At 55.1% G+C, this 12,401-nt stretch overlaps 2 protein-coding genes across 2 annotated transcripts; both read right to left on the bottom strand.

Annotated features, from left to right (window-relative positions):
- Positions 1 to 26: 26 nt before the first annotated feature.
- On the bottom strand, positions 27 to 2,527 carry DNASE2 (deoxyribonuclease 2, lysosomal). Its single transcript, XM_081232704.1, has 6 exons — positions 2,223 to 2,527; positions 1,925 to 2,105; positions 1,755 to 1,833; positions 1,287 to 1,451; positions 998 to 1,195; positions 27 to 581 (listed from the first exon to the last, which is right to left on the bottom strand). The coding sequence occupies exons 1-6, from the start codon at positions 2,315 to 2,317 to the stop codon at positions 241 to 243; spliced, it is 1,059 nt and encodes a 352-aa protein (XP_081088830.1). The 5' UTR covers positions 2,318 to 2,527; the 3' UTR covers positions 27 to 240.
- A 1,885-nt stretch (positions 2,528 to 4,412) lies between these two features.
- Positions 4,413 to 7,474, bottom strand: KLF1 (KLF transcription factor 1; the record flags this gene model as incomplete). Its single annotated transcript, XM_081232908.1, has 3 exons — positions 7,274 to 7,474; positions 5,779 to 6,619; positions 4,413 to 4,588 (listed from the first exon to the last, which is right to left on the bottom strand). Exons 1-3 carry the CDS (start codon positions 7,358 to 7,360, stop codon positions 4,413 to 4,415), a joined length of 1,104 nt encoding a protein of 367 aa, XP_081089034.1. The 5' UTR covers positions 7,361 to 7,474.
- Positions 7,475 to 12,401: the final 4,927 nt, after the last annotated feature.

Consider the following 12,401-nt stretch of genomic DNA (forward strand, 5'->3'; position numbering starts at 1 on the left):
ACCTGAAGAAAAGATTAACAGCCTCATTTACCAATTTCTTTTTATTCCTCAACAATCCTGAGTAAGGTGTTATGATTCCCATTTTGCAGATGAGTAGACTGAGTCACAGAGAAGTTAAGGCACATGATTAAGGCCAAACAAATAGGAAAATACTAAATAGATTCAAACTGAAGTCCAAACTGGCACCTGAGCCTTAGCTCTTATATGCTCTGCTGGGCTTCCTAGAGAGAAGGCCCTGCTCTACTTTCCACAGGGCTCCCATGCCTTCACCAGAGGCTGGAAGGCCTTCCAGAGGGCGGGTAGCTGGGCACACAGTGTGCCCCCACCCCGGTGCTCCTCTCTTTTGTTCCGATTCATGTCACCCACACAGGCCCAGGGCCTTTCTGGGGCTACACACCACTTGGAATGGTCTTCTGTGGCATTGAAGGTTGGCCCAGCTAGCCCAGGGAAGGCTGTCTGGGTCACATCCAGTACGTGCTGGACCCCAGAGCAGTTGGAGGGCAGGATGCCAGAAGATCTTTGCCAGAACTGGACCTGTAGGTCACTGCCAAGAGCTTCCACCAGCCAGCCAGAGTACAGGTCTGCAGAAGATGGAAAGAGGACAAGGACAGGGTCAGGATCACTGCTAGGGATTCCCTAGGCCACTTCCTGTCTCTGAGTTGTTTCCTCAGTTATCGATTCCTGGCAATCTGGGGAATTATAACATTAAGACTAACAACCCTTACTAAATGCTTTATATGCATCATGCCACTCAACAGCCCATTAAAGTTGACACCATTATTCCCATTTTTCAGAAAGGTAAGTTGAGGCTCTGGTTAAATCATGTATCACACAGCCAGAAACCAATATTTGAACACAGGTATATTGGTTGTTTACCTCTCATGTGATTATGACTCCAAGGTGTTCTAGTTCCTAACCATGACCTGCCCTCAGCCATGGACACACCAGACACCCCCTCTGCAGAAAAAGTTCTCCAACTGTCAACCTCAAGGCTCACCATCTCCAAAGTTTCCAAATTTGGCAAAGCTCTGGAACATGTGTCCTTTGTTTGATGTGAGTGTTACACTGCTGTTCCATGGTCCCTGGCGAACATGATGGCCCTTGACTACCTCCTCCAGGTGGGGGAATTTCTGGGCGAAGTCCCCTTCCAGCCTATGGTCATACACGAGAGGATAGGTGTAGGTCAGCTGTCTGCCTGGAGGGCAAGGGGCGAAGAAAACGAGGGACTGTTCCAAGATTCTAGCCTGGGAATCAGGGACTCGCCCTGCCTCCCGGTCTCCACTCACTGATATTCAGGAACTGGGTGAGAGGAAAAGATACACAGATCAGGGTCTGCCCATACTTCTGGGCACCAGGAGGCCAGCTGTACGCAGCAGAGGAGGCAGGTGGAGGGAACTTCGGAACGCTGTGGATCAACCAGAAGCCCCCCTCGTGGTCCAGGAGCAGCACACCTGAACCAGAAATTGGAGATCAGGGGGACTGCTTGAGGCATTCCAACAAGCACATGTGCAACCCAGGAACACTCAAGTCTGTAGGGGGCCTGGACCACAGGACCAGTGGGCAGTGTCAGAACCGCTGCTGAGCTCAGTTTCCACAGCCATCGATTCTCATAGTCCAGAGGAAGGACAATGTTGATTTAAAATAAGGAAACAGACGGCTAGGGCCTGCCCTCACCCCCCTGGCAACTCATGGGTTAGCTGGGGGAAATGCACAGGGAAACCTGAACTCTTCCCCAGTCCCCAGTCTGGCCTCACCCTTCGTGTGCCCACGGCTGGAAGAGTCCTGAGACCCGCTAGATTGAGGCGGTTGGTCATTGTAGAGTAGAAAGGCGAGCTGGGGAAGATGGACAGGGGCAACTTGAAGGTTCCCCCAAGTCGGGCCCACCCTAGAGTCCCACCCCTGTTTCCGCCGGGGGCGTCTTCACCTGGCTGGTGGTGTTTCGGTACAGCGGCAGCAGGCTGCGGCCCACGGCCCCCGTGGAGCTGCTGATGAACCCCGCACCGTTGCGCCAGCCCCCTGAGTCTTCGTCTAAGTACTTGTACCGCAGCCCCCTCTGCGCCGCATCTCCGGGCCCGCTGTGGGCCGGCAGCTTGTAGACGACGAACCTGGAGGTTAGGAAATGGACAGAATAGCGGGAGAAGAGAAGGAACCCCAGTCTTCACCTAGGAACGCAGCAATCCCCAGTGCGGCCCTGGAGGGATAGTCGGCTCCCGCGCACTCACCAGTCCACAGGCTGCCCCGAGTCCCCGTAGCAGGTCAGGGTCCCTACAGGGACCCAGAGCAGCGAAGCCAATAGCAGCAAGCTCAGCGCGGCCATGAGCTCAGAGCTCTAGCTGGGGTCTAGAAATCTATGGCGGGACCACAAGGCGCGGGGTCACGAGCTGGGCCAGACTCGGCCTCTGGTGACTTCCACTTCCCCAAACCCGCCTGGGCCCGGGCATCACGAGGATGGAGACTCCGCCCGCGAGGTGAGAAGCAGAGGTTTGAGCTCGGCTTTCTTCGGGGCAGTCACTCCCTGCAGGCTCCGCCCCCGACCCGGCCAGCCTGGGGCCTCCTCCTGCTTCCGGCAGACTAGTCCCTGATAGGCTCTACTCTCTGGCTCGGCCCAGACACGGCCTCTCATGGCCAGGTGGTTTCCAGTGTCCGGCCTCCGGCTCTACTCCTGGCCAATCACAGCCCACGCCCCCCCAGCAGGCCCTGCCTCCGTCTCTTTCAATTCTGGCGAATCCCAATCAACACTCTTCCGCTGAGCCTTGCTCCTCCCCTGGCTTCTCCGTCAGAGGCAAATTTGGATTTTTTTTTCCTTTCCTGCCTTACAGCCTGAGGTCCAACTCTTGTGACTTTTATTTATTTTTCTTTTTTTTTCGATACGTGGGCCTCTCACTGTTGTGGCCGCTCCCGTTGCGGAGCACAGGCTCCGGACGCGCAGGCCCAGCGGCCATGACTCACGGGCCCAGCCGCTCCGCGGCATGAGGGGTCCTCCCGGACCGGGGCACAAACCCGCGTCCCCTGCATCGGCAGGCGGACTCCCAACCACTGCGCCACCAGGGAAGCCCCCCAACTCTTGTGACTTTTGCTCCCTTAAAGGGCGCTTGCCCTCCTGGTCCTCCCCCTTTTCATTCTGCATGTTCCCTCTACCGCCCGCCACCGCTGCTGAGCTAGCTGCGCGTGGGCTTTACTCTAAGTTGCGGTGAGCGGGGGCTACGCTTCGTTGCCGAGCGCGGGCTTCTCACTGCGGTGGCTTTTCGTTGCGGGCACCTGCTCTAGGCGTGCGGGCTTCAATAACTGCAGCACGCAGGCTCGGTAGTTGTGGCTCGCGGGCTCTAGAGCGCAGGCTCAGTAGTTGTGGCCCTTGGGCTTAGTTGCTCTGCGGCATGTGGGATCTTCCCCCACCAGGGCTCGAACCCGTGTCCCCTGCATTGGCAGGCAGATTCTTAATCACTGTGCCACTAGGGAAACCCCCGGGCCGAGGATTCTTTTTTTTTTTTTTTTTTTTTTTGCAGTAAGTGGGCCTCTCACTGTTATGGCCTCTCCCGTTGCAGAGCACAGGCTCCGGACGCGCAGGCCCAGCGGCCTTGGCTCATGGGCCCAGCCGCTCCACGGCATGTGGGATCTTCCCAAACCGGGGCACGAACCCGTGTCCCCTGCATTGGCAGGCGGACTCTCAACCACTGCGCCACCAGGGAAGCCCCCCGAGGATTGTTAAGTGGAGGAAGATGGTCCCTGTGAATGTCCCTGGGTTTCGAGGCAGGAGACAGGGACAATGTAGCCTGACCTTGGGGTGGGGGAAGGACCGGCTGCAAGTGCCTGAGGAGGGTTGCCCAGTTTTAGGAGAGGAGGGTGTGAGTGTGTGTATGGCTCCCCAGTAATCACCTCTGGGATTAAGCTTCTTCCCAACTTCCACACCCAAAACCCACAAATTCAGACCAACACTGAAGCTTTGTCTGGAAGGAGCATTTTTACGAGACCCGTAACCATTCACAGCAATACCAGCCGCTACGTGGAGCTTCAGGAGTCACAGTGTGAAGCCTTCTTCTAGAACCAGGGTCTCTGGGAAGCCTCACCGCACAACGCCTCCGTTGTCTAGGGCCACCTGTGAGCTGGTCTGATGGTCCAGCTCTCTGAGGGTCTGTCTCTTTGTCGGAAGTATCTAAGTATCCACCTGAGTCCATTTATTTGGAGGTCTATCTCGCTCGGTCTACATGACCGTGTGTGACTGTGGCTCCCTTTGGCCAAGGACATGTGGGAACTTCTGCTGGAGGCTCCCCCAGGTCTGTCTATGGGCCAGTCCTTGGTGGATCTGTGGGCCCAAGAGTCCAGACGAGGGTTCATCCGAGGGAAAACCACCGTGCCTGGATCCGTTCTTGTTCTAACCCCAGTCCCCAGAAAAGGTCCAAGTGCCGGGACGGGGCTCAAAGATGACGCTTCATGTGCAAGGCCAGATGATCCGAGCGTGAAAAAGCACGCGAACAGAGCTGGCAGCGGAAGGGACGCTGACCGGTGTGCTTTCGGTAGTGACGGGTCAGCTCGTCGGAGCGCGCGAACCTCCAGCCACAGCCATCCCACGTGCAGGCGTATGGCTTCTCCCCTGGGGGGACGAGGAAGCCTTGAGAGCCACTGTCCCCCACACCTGGTCCCAGAGTCCTCCCTCCTAGCCTTGGCCAGGACTAGGGTGAGGCAAGTGAGGAGCCTAGGTTGTGAAATTTAAGGAGGCACTCACTCTCGGGGAGGGTCTGAATCTGTACCCAGGACCGACCTCTGCTACCCCGACCCTTCTTCTTCTGTTCCTGCTGGCGCCAGGCCCCTTTTCATTTCCTGGTCACAAGTCGTGCCCTCTACACTACTAGCCCTACTTCCTGTGCCCGGTACCCTGCCCCTGCGTCCTAACACTGCCACAATCTTCGTCCTTTAGTACTGCCCCTATGTCCCAGCCCCTCCTTTGCCCCAGGGGACCCTCAAGCTGCTGCCCAATCCTGTCCCTGGCCTTGGCCCTTGAGCCCCGAAATCCACCTGGTGTTCCAGGCCCTGTCCCCAGTGATTATACTCTCCCCCTGCTAGACGTGGCCCTTCCTCCCTGTGTTCCTGGACAGGTCTGTACACGTGGCCCCATCCTCTGAGCGGACCACTATGCATCGGCCTCATTCCTCCTCCTCCCCGCCTCTGTTCCACGTCCCCTCCCCCGTCTTTGGCTCCTTGGGACCCGGCTTCTCCTCCTATGCCTACCCTCTTGTATTTCCCAGCCATTTCCCTTTGCTCTCCAGGACCTGCCTCTGCGTCCGGGCCACTGAAACTAACTCTCCTGAGCTCCAGCACGCCCCCTACAATCTAACCAAGCAACCCACTCTTTATACTCCTGGCTACCACCCCAGAACACCTAACTCCGCTCCCGCTTGCCCCAAAACTGAACCCTGGGTCTTTGGCCCCGCCCTTGGTATTTCGAGCTGTCCTCTCCCCGCAGTCCATCCTCTAACCCCGGCCCCTACATAGCTTGCCTCGCTTTCTGCTCTTCGGCCCGTCCCTGACCCAGGTCTTAGCCCTCGGTTCCTTGAAATGCTTCCCAGGTTTTCCATGTCCTCTCTCCGTCCCCACATGCCTTCCGCACTACTTCCCATCCGGCTCCTGATGTTCCAGACTCGTCCCCAGCTCCTTCTGCTCAGCCTTTTGCTCCGAGACTTTGCGTGAGCCCCGCCCCTTGCTCCTGGTTTCCAGCTCTTCTGCAGCTCTTGGCTCCCAAGGTCCCACCCAGCCCCGCCCCTGCACTGGGTCCTGCCCCCTCACCTGTGTGCGTGCGTAGATGCGCCTTCAGGTGAGAGCTCTTGGTGTAGCTCTTGCCGCAACCCGGGTGCGTGCACGTGTGCGCAGCCTGCCTCTTGCGCGCCCACGATCGCCTGCTGCGCTTGGATGGCGCGGCCTCCGCGGTCCCTCCTGGGTCTCCTGTGGTCCCCCCGAGTCCTGCACCCGTCGTCCCGGGCCCTAGACAACTCAGGAAGGAGTGGGGCGTGGCGGGACCGGGCGCCGGAGCCTGGAGCCCGCGGAAGAGCTGGAAGTGCCCTTGGTACTGCGGCATCGGGTACAGCGCAGGGTACCCGGACAGCAGCCCGTAGGGGGCTCCCGGCGCTGCAGGCACTGAAAGCCCCGTCCGGGGGAAATAGCTGCCGGAGGAACCCGCACCCGGTCCCGGGTACATCGGCTGCAGCGGCAGCGCCTTGGGCTCGGGGGCTGGAATCAGGGCTGGGCCCACGAAGGCATCGGGAGCCGGGGTTCGTGGGGCCGGGCGCGCCCAGCCCGGGTGCTCCTCGGGACCCAAGAGCCCAGCCACCAGCCCCGGGCCGCCCGCGTACGCGCCCAGAGTCTCGGGCGGCAGTGGATATTGCACCCCGGAACCTTCGCCAGGCGCCAGAGCGCAATTCTGGGGGACGCAGGTCTGGGGCGCGCTGCCTGGCTCTGGGCACGGAAAGTTGGTGAGGAGGAGATCCAGGTCCCAGGAGGTAGCCGCGTCCCTCTCATCGTCTTCGTCCTCCCCAGGCGTGTCCTCCAACTCAGGCCTCACGTGAAGGGGTGGCCCTGTGGGGTCGGGGGGGCCTGGACCCAAGTCCTGCACCTCTTCAGAGCGCCACCACTGTGGGAGGGAGCCGGTAGCACGAAGCTTCAGTGGACACCAGGGTATCCTGCCCGGAGACGGTGGGGGCCGGATGCCCTGATGGGGGCAGACTGGCTAGAGGCTCAATAAAGGGGTCTTGTTTGCTTGTCTGTCATGTCAGTCTGTCCCTCACATTGTCCTTCCCCCCCTCCCCCCACCACCTCAGCTCCAGAGACAGAGGTCTATCGGTCAGGCTGGAGACAGGAGATAAGGCTTACATTATCTGGAGCCACACTCAGGCAAGGGGGAAGGGGTGGCAGAGCCAAGGATGGAAGAACGGGGGAGGCTCAGCCTTGCCTCAGTTTCCCCCAAGAATCTTCCTCTTCTTCCCTGTCCCCCAACAAGATTAATTCCAAGATTAATTCCTGAATGTCCCCTAGACACATCTGCCATTTCCCTCTGATATCTGGGGGTGTCTCACGGAGCCTAGATCCCTGAGTTGTTCGGTTCCCAGCCTCAGTTTTCTATGACAGAAATAGGCCCTTAGACCAAGTTCAGACCCCTGGCCTGCACTGAGGACACCCAGTGCTGACCAGGTCTCTGAATTCCAAGGCAAGATTCAGACCTGATCCCCCAGCTCTGTGGCCTGGGCCCGGAACCCCTGGCAGCCCATCTAGACCCCACTGGCCCCACCTTGAGGAAGTCTTCCTGTGTGTCCAAGAAGGGGCCCAGGGTGGTCAGCGTGCTGATGGAGGGCAAGGCGGTCTCCGCTGCAGCCATGGCTGGCTGGTGCCCACCCTGGGGCTCAGGCCTCCTCTCCTTTGGCGGCCTCGTGGGCTCTGAGGCTCTGATGGCCCCTTGGAGGGCTCCTCTCTGCCCTCAGCTGATTGGCTGCAGCCCCTGATAAGGGGCAGGCAAAGGCGGGGATCACCGTTTCTGGGGGAACAGACTTCGCCTAGGCCTGTTTGGGGCTGAGCCTTAAAGACTGATCCTGTATCCAAAGCCAATCAGATGTTCAGGGGCTGGGGGTTCAGGGGCTGGGGGTTCAGGGGCTGGGGGTTCAGGGGTTGGGCAAAGTGAGGCAGTGGGTTCCCAAAGAAGGAGAACCTTGGAGCCTGTTCTCAGTTACCTTCCTGGAGAAGGGGTGACAGGCAGAATGGGGATTCTGGGAAGGAGCTTCAAGACCCCCTTGTCCCTGACCAGGACCTTGCAGCTCTCCCCTTCCCCATAAACAGCAGCAACCGTGCTGATGGCGGGACTTGGCATGAACTCCCTGCCAAGCCAAGCATTATCAGACTCCCCAGATGTTGGAGGCTGCTATCAGGTAGGGGCCCAGAACAGCTAAGGCTCTGTCCCTGCTGAGTGGGAGGGCTGGGGACTGGGGATTAACTTGGTTTTAAATTTCCTGGGTAGTGAGCTCCCAGGTCTGAGCCCAGTGGCAGGAGAGGCCCCTGCCAATCAGCTGTCACTGTCTACCATGGACACCCCCCCCCAACCCAGGGGGCGTTGTAGGGAGTGTAGCTGCATGGAGGCTGAGGCTGGTGCAACTAGAGCTGCTCCAGCGTGATGGGGGCTGGGAAGGAGGAGGGGACTCCCTCTCCTGCGTGGCATGGGAAAGTTGGATCGGGCCATAGGAAATACCTGACCTGCAGGAGACCTGGCTGCTTCTTGATTTCTACCCCACATGGAGGAGGGAATCTGAGGTTCTGAACCAGAGACTGTGGTGCCAAGGGAGTCCAGGTGGGTGACACAGACACACATTACAGACACAGAGTTCATAGTCACACACACACACGCACACACTCACTATGCAATTACATAATGACACAAATCCCCTGGTCCCTAAGTCACACACCCCATATAGTCCCTGCACAAATACTTGTGTGTCTGTGTGTCACATAGACCATGCACAGACGTACAATTCTCAGGCACAAAAACAACCATCCACTATGTTGGTTACATGATGTTATAGTCACACAATCCCTCAGACATAGAATTCATTATCAGGTGCTGACAATCATACACAGTTACCCAAATCACACACAGTCACACACACGATTTAGTCACAACCAAACGGACACATGGAGAATCCTGGATATATCGTCACAGAACTATAGCAGATGCAGTCACACAATCCCATCAAACACAGACGAAGCCTGAGACACAAAAGTGTAAAACACATCCACACAACCATTCATAAACACACTTAAAAAAAAAAACTTTATTTATTTATTTATTTATTTTTGCTGTGTTGGGTCTTCGTTTCTGTGCGAGGGCTTTCTCTAGTTGCGGCGTGCGGGGGCCACTCTTCATCGCAGTGCGCGGGCCTCTCACTATCGCAGCCTCTCTTGTTGCGGAGCACAGCCTCCGGACGTTCAGGCTCAGTAGTTGTGGCTCACGGGCCTAGTTGCTCTGCGGCATGTGGGACTTTCCCAGACCAGGGCTCGAACCCGTGTCCCCTGCATTGGCAGGCAGATTCTCAACCACTCCACCACCAGGGAAGCCCCATAAACACACTTTTGATGTAGTCAGGCACACAGTTATACATCAGGCACAGACATGATCACACACTACAACCTTACATAGTCACAGCCACCTGTCTTTGATACTGTATATAATTATTTAGTCACACAACTGAGCTACTAATGCACAACCACAGGGGGCGCACCCAAACACAACCATACTAACATGAAACCAGACACCCTGATAGTGAAAGGCATACAACCTCACCCAGATGGAGGCACATCACCAGAGTTGGTGCACCATAAATGCATCACACAGAAAGACGAAAAATTATCATGTGCAACAAGGGTGGGGGGATCAAAAAAAGTAATGTAAAAATCAGCTCGACAAACCTACTAGGATGGCTATTAACAACAACAAAAAAGGAAAATAACAAGTGTTGGTGAGGATGCAGAGAAATTGGCACCATCGTACACTGCTGGTGGGAATGAAAAGTGGTGCAGCTACTGTGGAAAACCGTTTGATGATTCTTCAATAAGTTAAACATAGAGTTACCATATGACCCAGCAATTTCACTCCTAGGTATATACCTAAGGAAACTGAAAACATGTACCGGATCAAGTATGTGTACACTAATGTTCACGGTAGCATTAGTTTCAGTCGCCAAAAGGTGGAAACAACCCAAATGTCCATTAACAGATGGATAAACAAAATGTGGTCCATCTATACAAAGGAATATTATTCAGCTATAAAAAGTAATGAAGTTCTAATACATGTCACAATATGGATGAACCTCAAAAACCTCAAAAACATGCTATGTAAAAGAATCCAGTTACAAAATGTCACATATTATATGATTCCACTTATATGAAATATCCAGAATAGGCACATCCACAGAGACAGAAAGACTAGTGGTTGCCAGGGGCTGGTGGGGGGAGGAGGAAATGGGGAGTGACTGCTTAATGGGTATAAGGTCTCCTTTCAGGGGTGATGGAAGTGTTCTGGAACTAGATAGAGGTGGTGGTTGTACAACATTGTGAATATACTAAAAGCCACTGCACTGTACACTTTAAATGGTTCATTTTAGGGAATTTCCTGGCGGTCCAGTGGTTAGGACTCGGCACTTTCACTGCTGTGGCTGGGGTTCAGTCCCTGGTCGAGGAACCAAGATCCTGCAAGCCACACAGCACAGCCAAAAAAAAAAAGTTCATTTTATGTCATGTGAATTTCACTTCCATCAAACAAAATGGTTGAAATTAGAGTGGTTTCCTGGAGAAGAAAGCAGAGTGTCTCTTGGGGAGACATCTCCTTGATTTAGGATAAAGCACTAACAGGCATGTTTGGCTCTGAAAGGTAAGGCAAGAGGTTGAGGGTCGGGGAGTGGGGTGGGCATGTGGCTGGGAGATAAGGCCTCTGGGAGCAGGTAGCCAGTACGGATGACAGACGTCCCTGGGTGGCAAGGCCTGAGCCTCAATTTGGGTTTCCTAATGTGTATGCTGTCATCACCCTCTACACCCCCCTACAGAGAACTCCAATAGCCACAACAACTCCAGGGCAGGGAGCTTTGGTGAAAGGAAGGGATGGAAGGAGGGAGGCCATTGTTTCCTGGCAGAGGGAGATGTCCAGAAGAATAAGAGTTATGCAGAATCCCAGACAATTCGGGGTGGTGATGGACTCCCTACTGAGTGAAGAGGAGAGTTCAAATCATTTTATTTGGATATTAAGGGCAAGAAGGGCCCAGAAAGTGGAAAAGTCTGGACACACCCAGGCCCCAGGCACTTGGGGATATGTAGGCTAGTGATCACCTTCAGACACAGTCTCACAGTTATTCCCATCATACTCAGTCAGAGACAATGTGTGAGACAGAGCATTCTACACACACAACTACCCAGACTGTCTATGGGGGAAGAGGTGTTCCTGGGTGAGCAGGGAGGGGTCTGTCCTGGGAAGCAGGAGGCCCGGATCCCAGTCCTGGTCCCTGCTCTGCACCTGGTCCATTGTGACCTTGAGCAAGACCAATCTGCTTTCTGAGCCTTACTTTCCCCAACTGGGAAATGGACAGGGTCATGGTAGATGAGTGACTTTCAGATACAGAGACGGTCAAGCATGATGCATCCAGATTCGAAAGCACACGACACAAGTGCTCATAAAAGTGATCTAGGTGAGCACAGCCATTCACTCAGCTATATACTCAAGCTCACAACCACACACAACACATAGACACATATAGTTATATACAATCGCCCAGACATACACAAAAATACCTAGTCATATTCTCACAAAGGTAACAGCCACATCTACAGAGAAAGCCATCAAAACAGAGTCATGGGGCTTCTCTGGTGGCTCAATGGTTAAGAATCTGCCTGCCAATGCAGGGGACACGGCTTTGAGCCCTGGTCTGGGAAGATCCCACATGCTGCGGAGCAACTAAGCCCGTGCGCCACAACTACTGAGCCTATGCTCTAGAGCCCGTGAGCCACAACTACTGAGCCTGCGTGCCACAACTACCGAAGCCCACGCGCCTAGAGCCTGCGCTCTGCAACAAGAGAAGCCACCGCAATGAGAGAACCGTGCATCACAAAGAAGAGTAGCTCCCGCTCGCCGCAACTAGAGAAAAGCCCTCACGCAGCAATGAAGACCCAACACAGCCAAAAATAAATAATTAAATTAAATTAAATTAAATTAAAAATTAAAAAAAATCAGTAGCCTGAAAAAATTATTAAAAAGAGTCATGCACACAGTACCACAAAAACACACGATCACACAGAATACCATTACACGAGCTTACAATTAGACAGGAAACCACAAAGACATTCAGCCACACGGACAATCACACAACCACCCATAGTCAACAGCCCCACAACGTCACAGAAACAGTCAGCCCCATTCACATATAGATACACAGTCACTCAGGCTCAATCAACAGCACAGAATCACAAAGCATAGGGAACCACACCAAGTCACAGTCACATGTGGCTAGCAAGCTTCCTGGGACAGACTGGCAGACAGCTTGGGCTGAGATCGCCCACCAGAGCCCACCTCCTCCTCCCACACAGAGTACCCCATTAAAGGAGACCTTGAGGTCTGGTCTCCTGGGTACTAGGACTCATTTTTCTCTTGCCTCAGTTGTCTACTTTAACTCCAGACTCTGCCCTCGCCCCCTACCACCAGGAGTGGGCCGAGCTCCCTCCCAAGGCCAATCAGAGCAGGAATACAGCTGGCCAATCGAGTTGGCGCACTCGCCTTCCGCCCCCTTCCCTCTTCCACCCCTTAAAGGGGTTAAGGTGCCTCGGCTTGGGCGCGCCTTCTTACGCCTGCAAGGCTGCCGTGGCCCCTTTAAAAGGCAGAGCCTTGAAAG

The sequence above is a fragment of the Mesoplodon bidens genome (genome assembly GCF_964165515.1).
Source record: "Mesoplodon bidens genome assembly, chromosome: 4".
Classification (NCBI taxonomy): domain Eukaryota; kingdom Metazoa; phylum Chordata; class Mammalia; order Artiodactyla; family Ziphiidae; genus Mesoplodon; species Mesoplodon bidens.

What these genes read in the sequence shown, in the direction of transcription:
- DNASE2 (XM_081232704.1), bottom strand. Translation starts at nt 2,317, where the DNA reads ATGGCCGCGCTGAGCTTGCTGCTATTGGCTTCGCTGCTCTGGGTCCCT. An exon ending in CAGCCGTGGGCACACGAAGG is followed by an intron (nt 1,452 to 1,754) that starts GTGAGGCCAGAC and finishes TTTCTGGTTCAG; the next exon opens with GTGTGCTGCTCCTGGACCAC. An exon ending in CACCCAGTTCCTGAATATCA is followed by an intron (nt 1,196 to 1,286) that starts GTGAGTGGAGAC and finishes CTTGCCCTCCAG; the next exon opens with GCAGACAGCTGACCTACACC.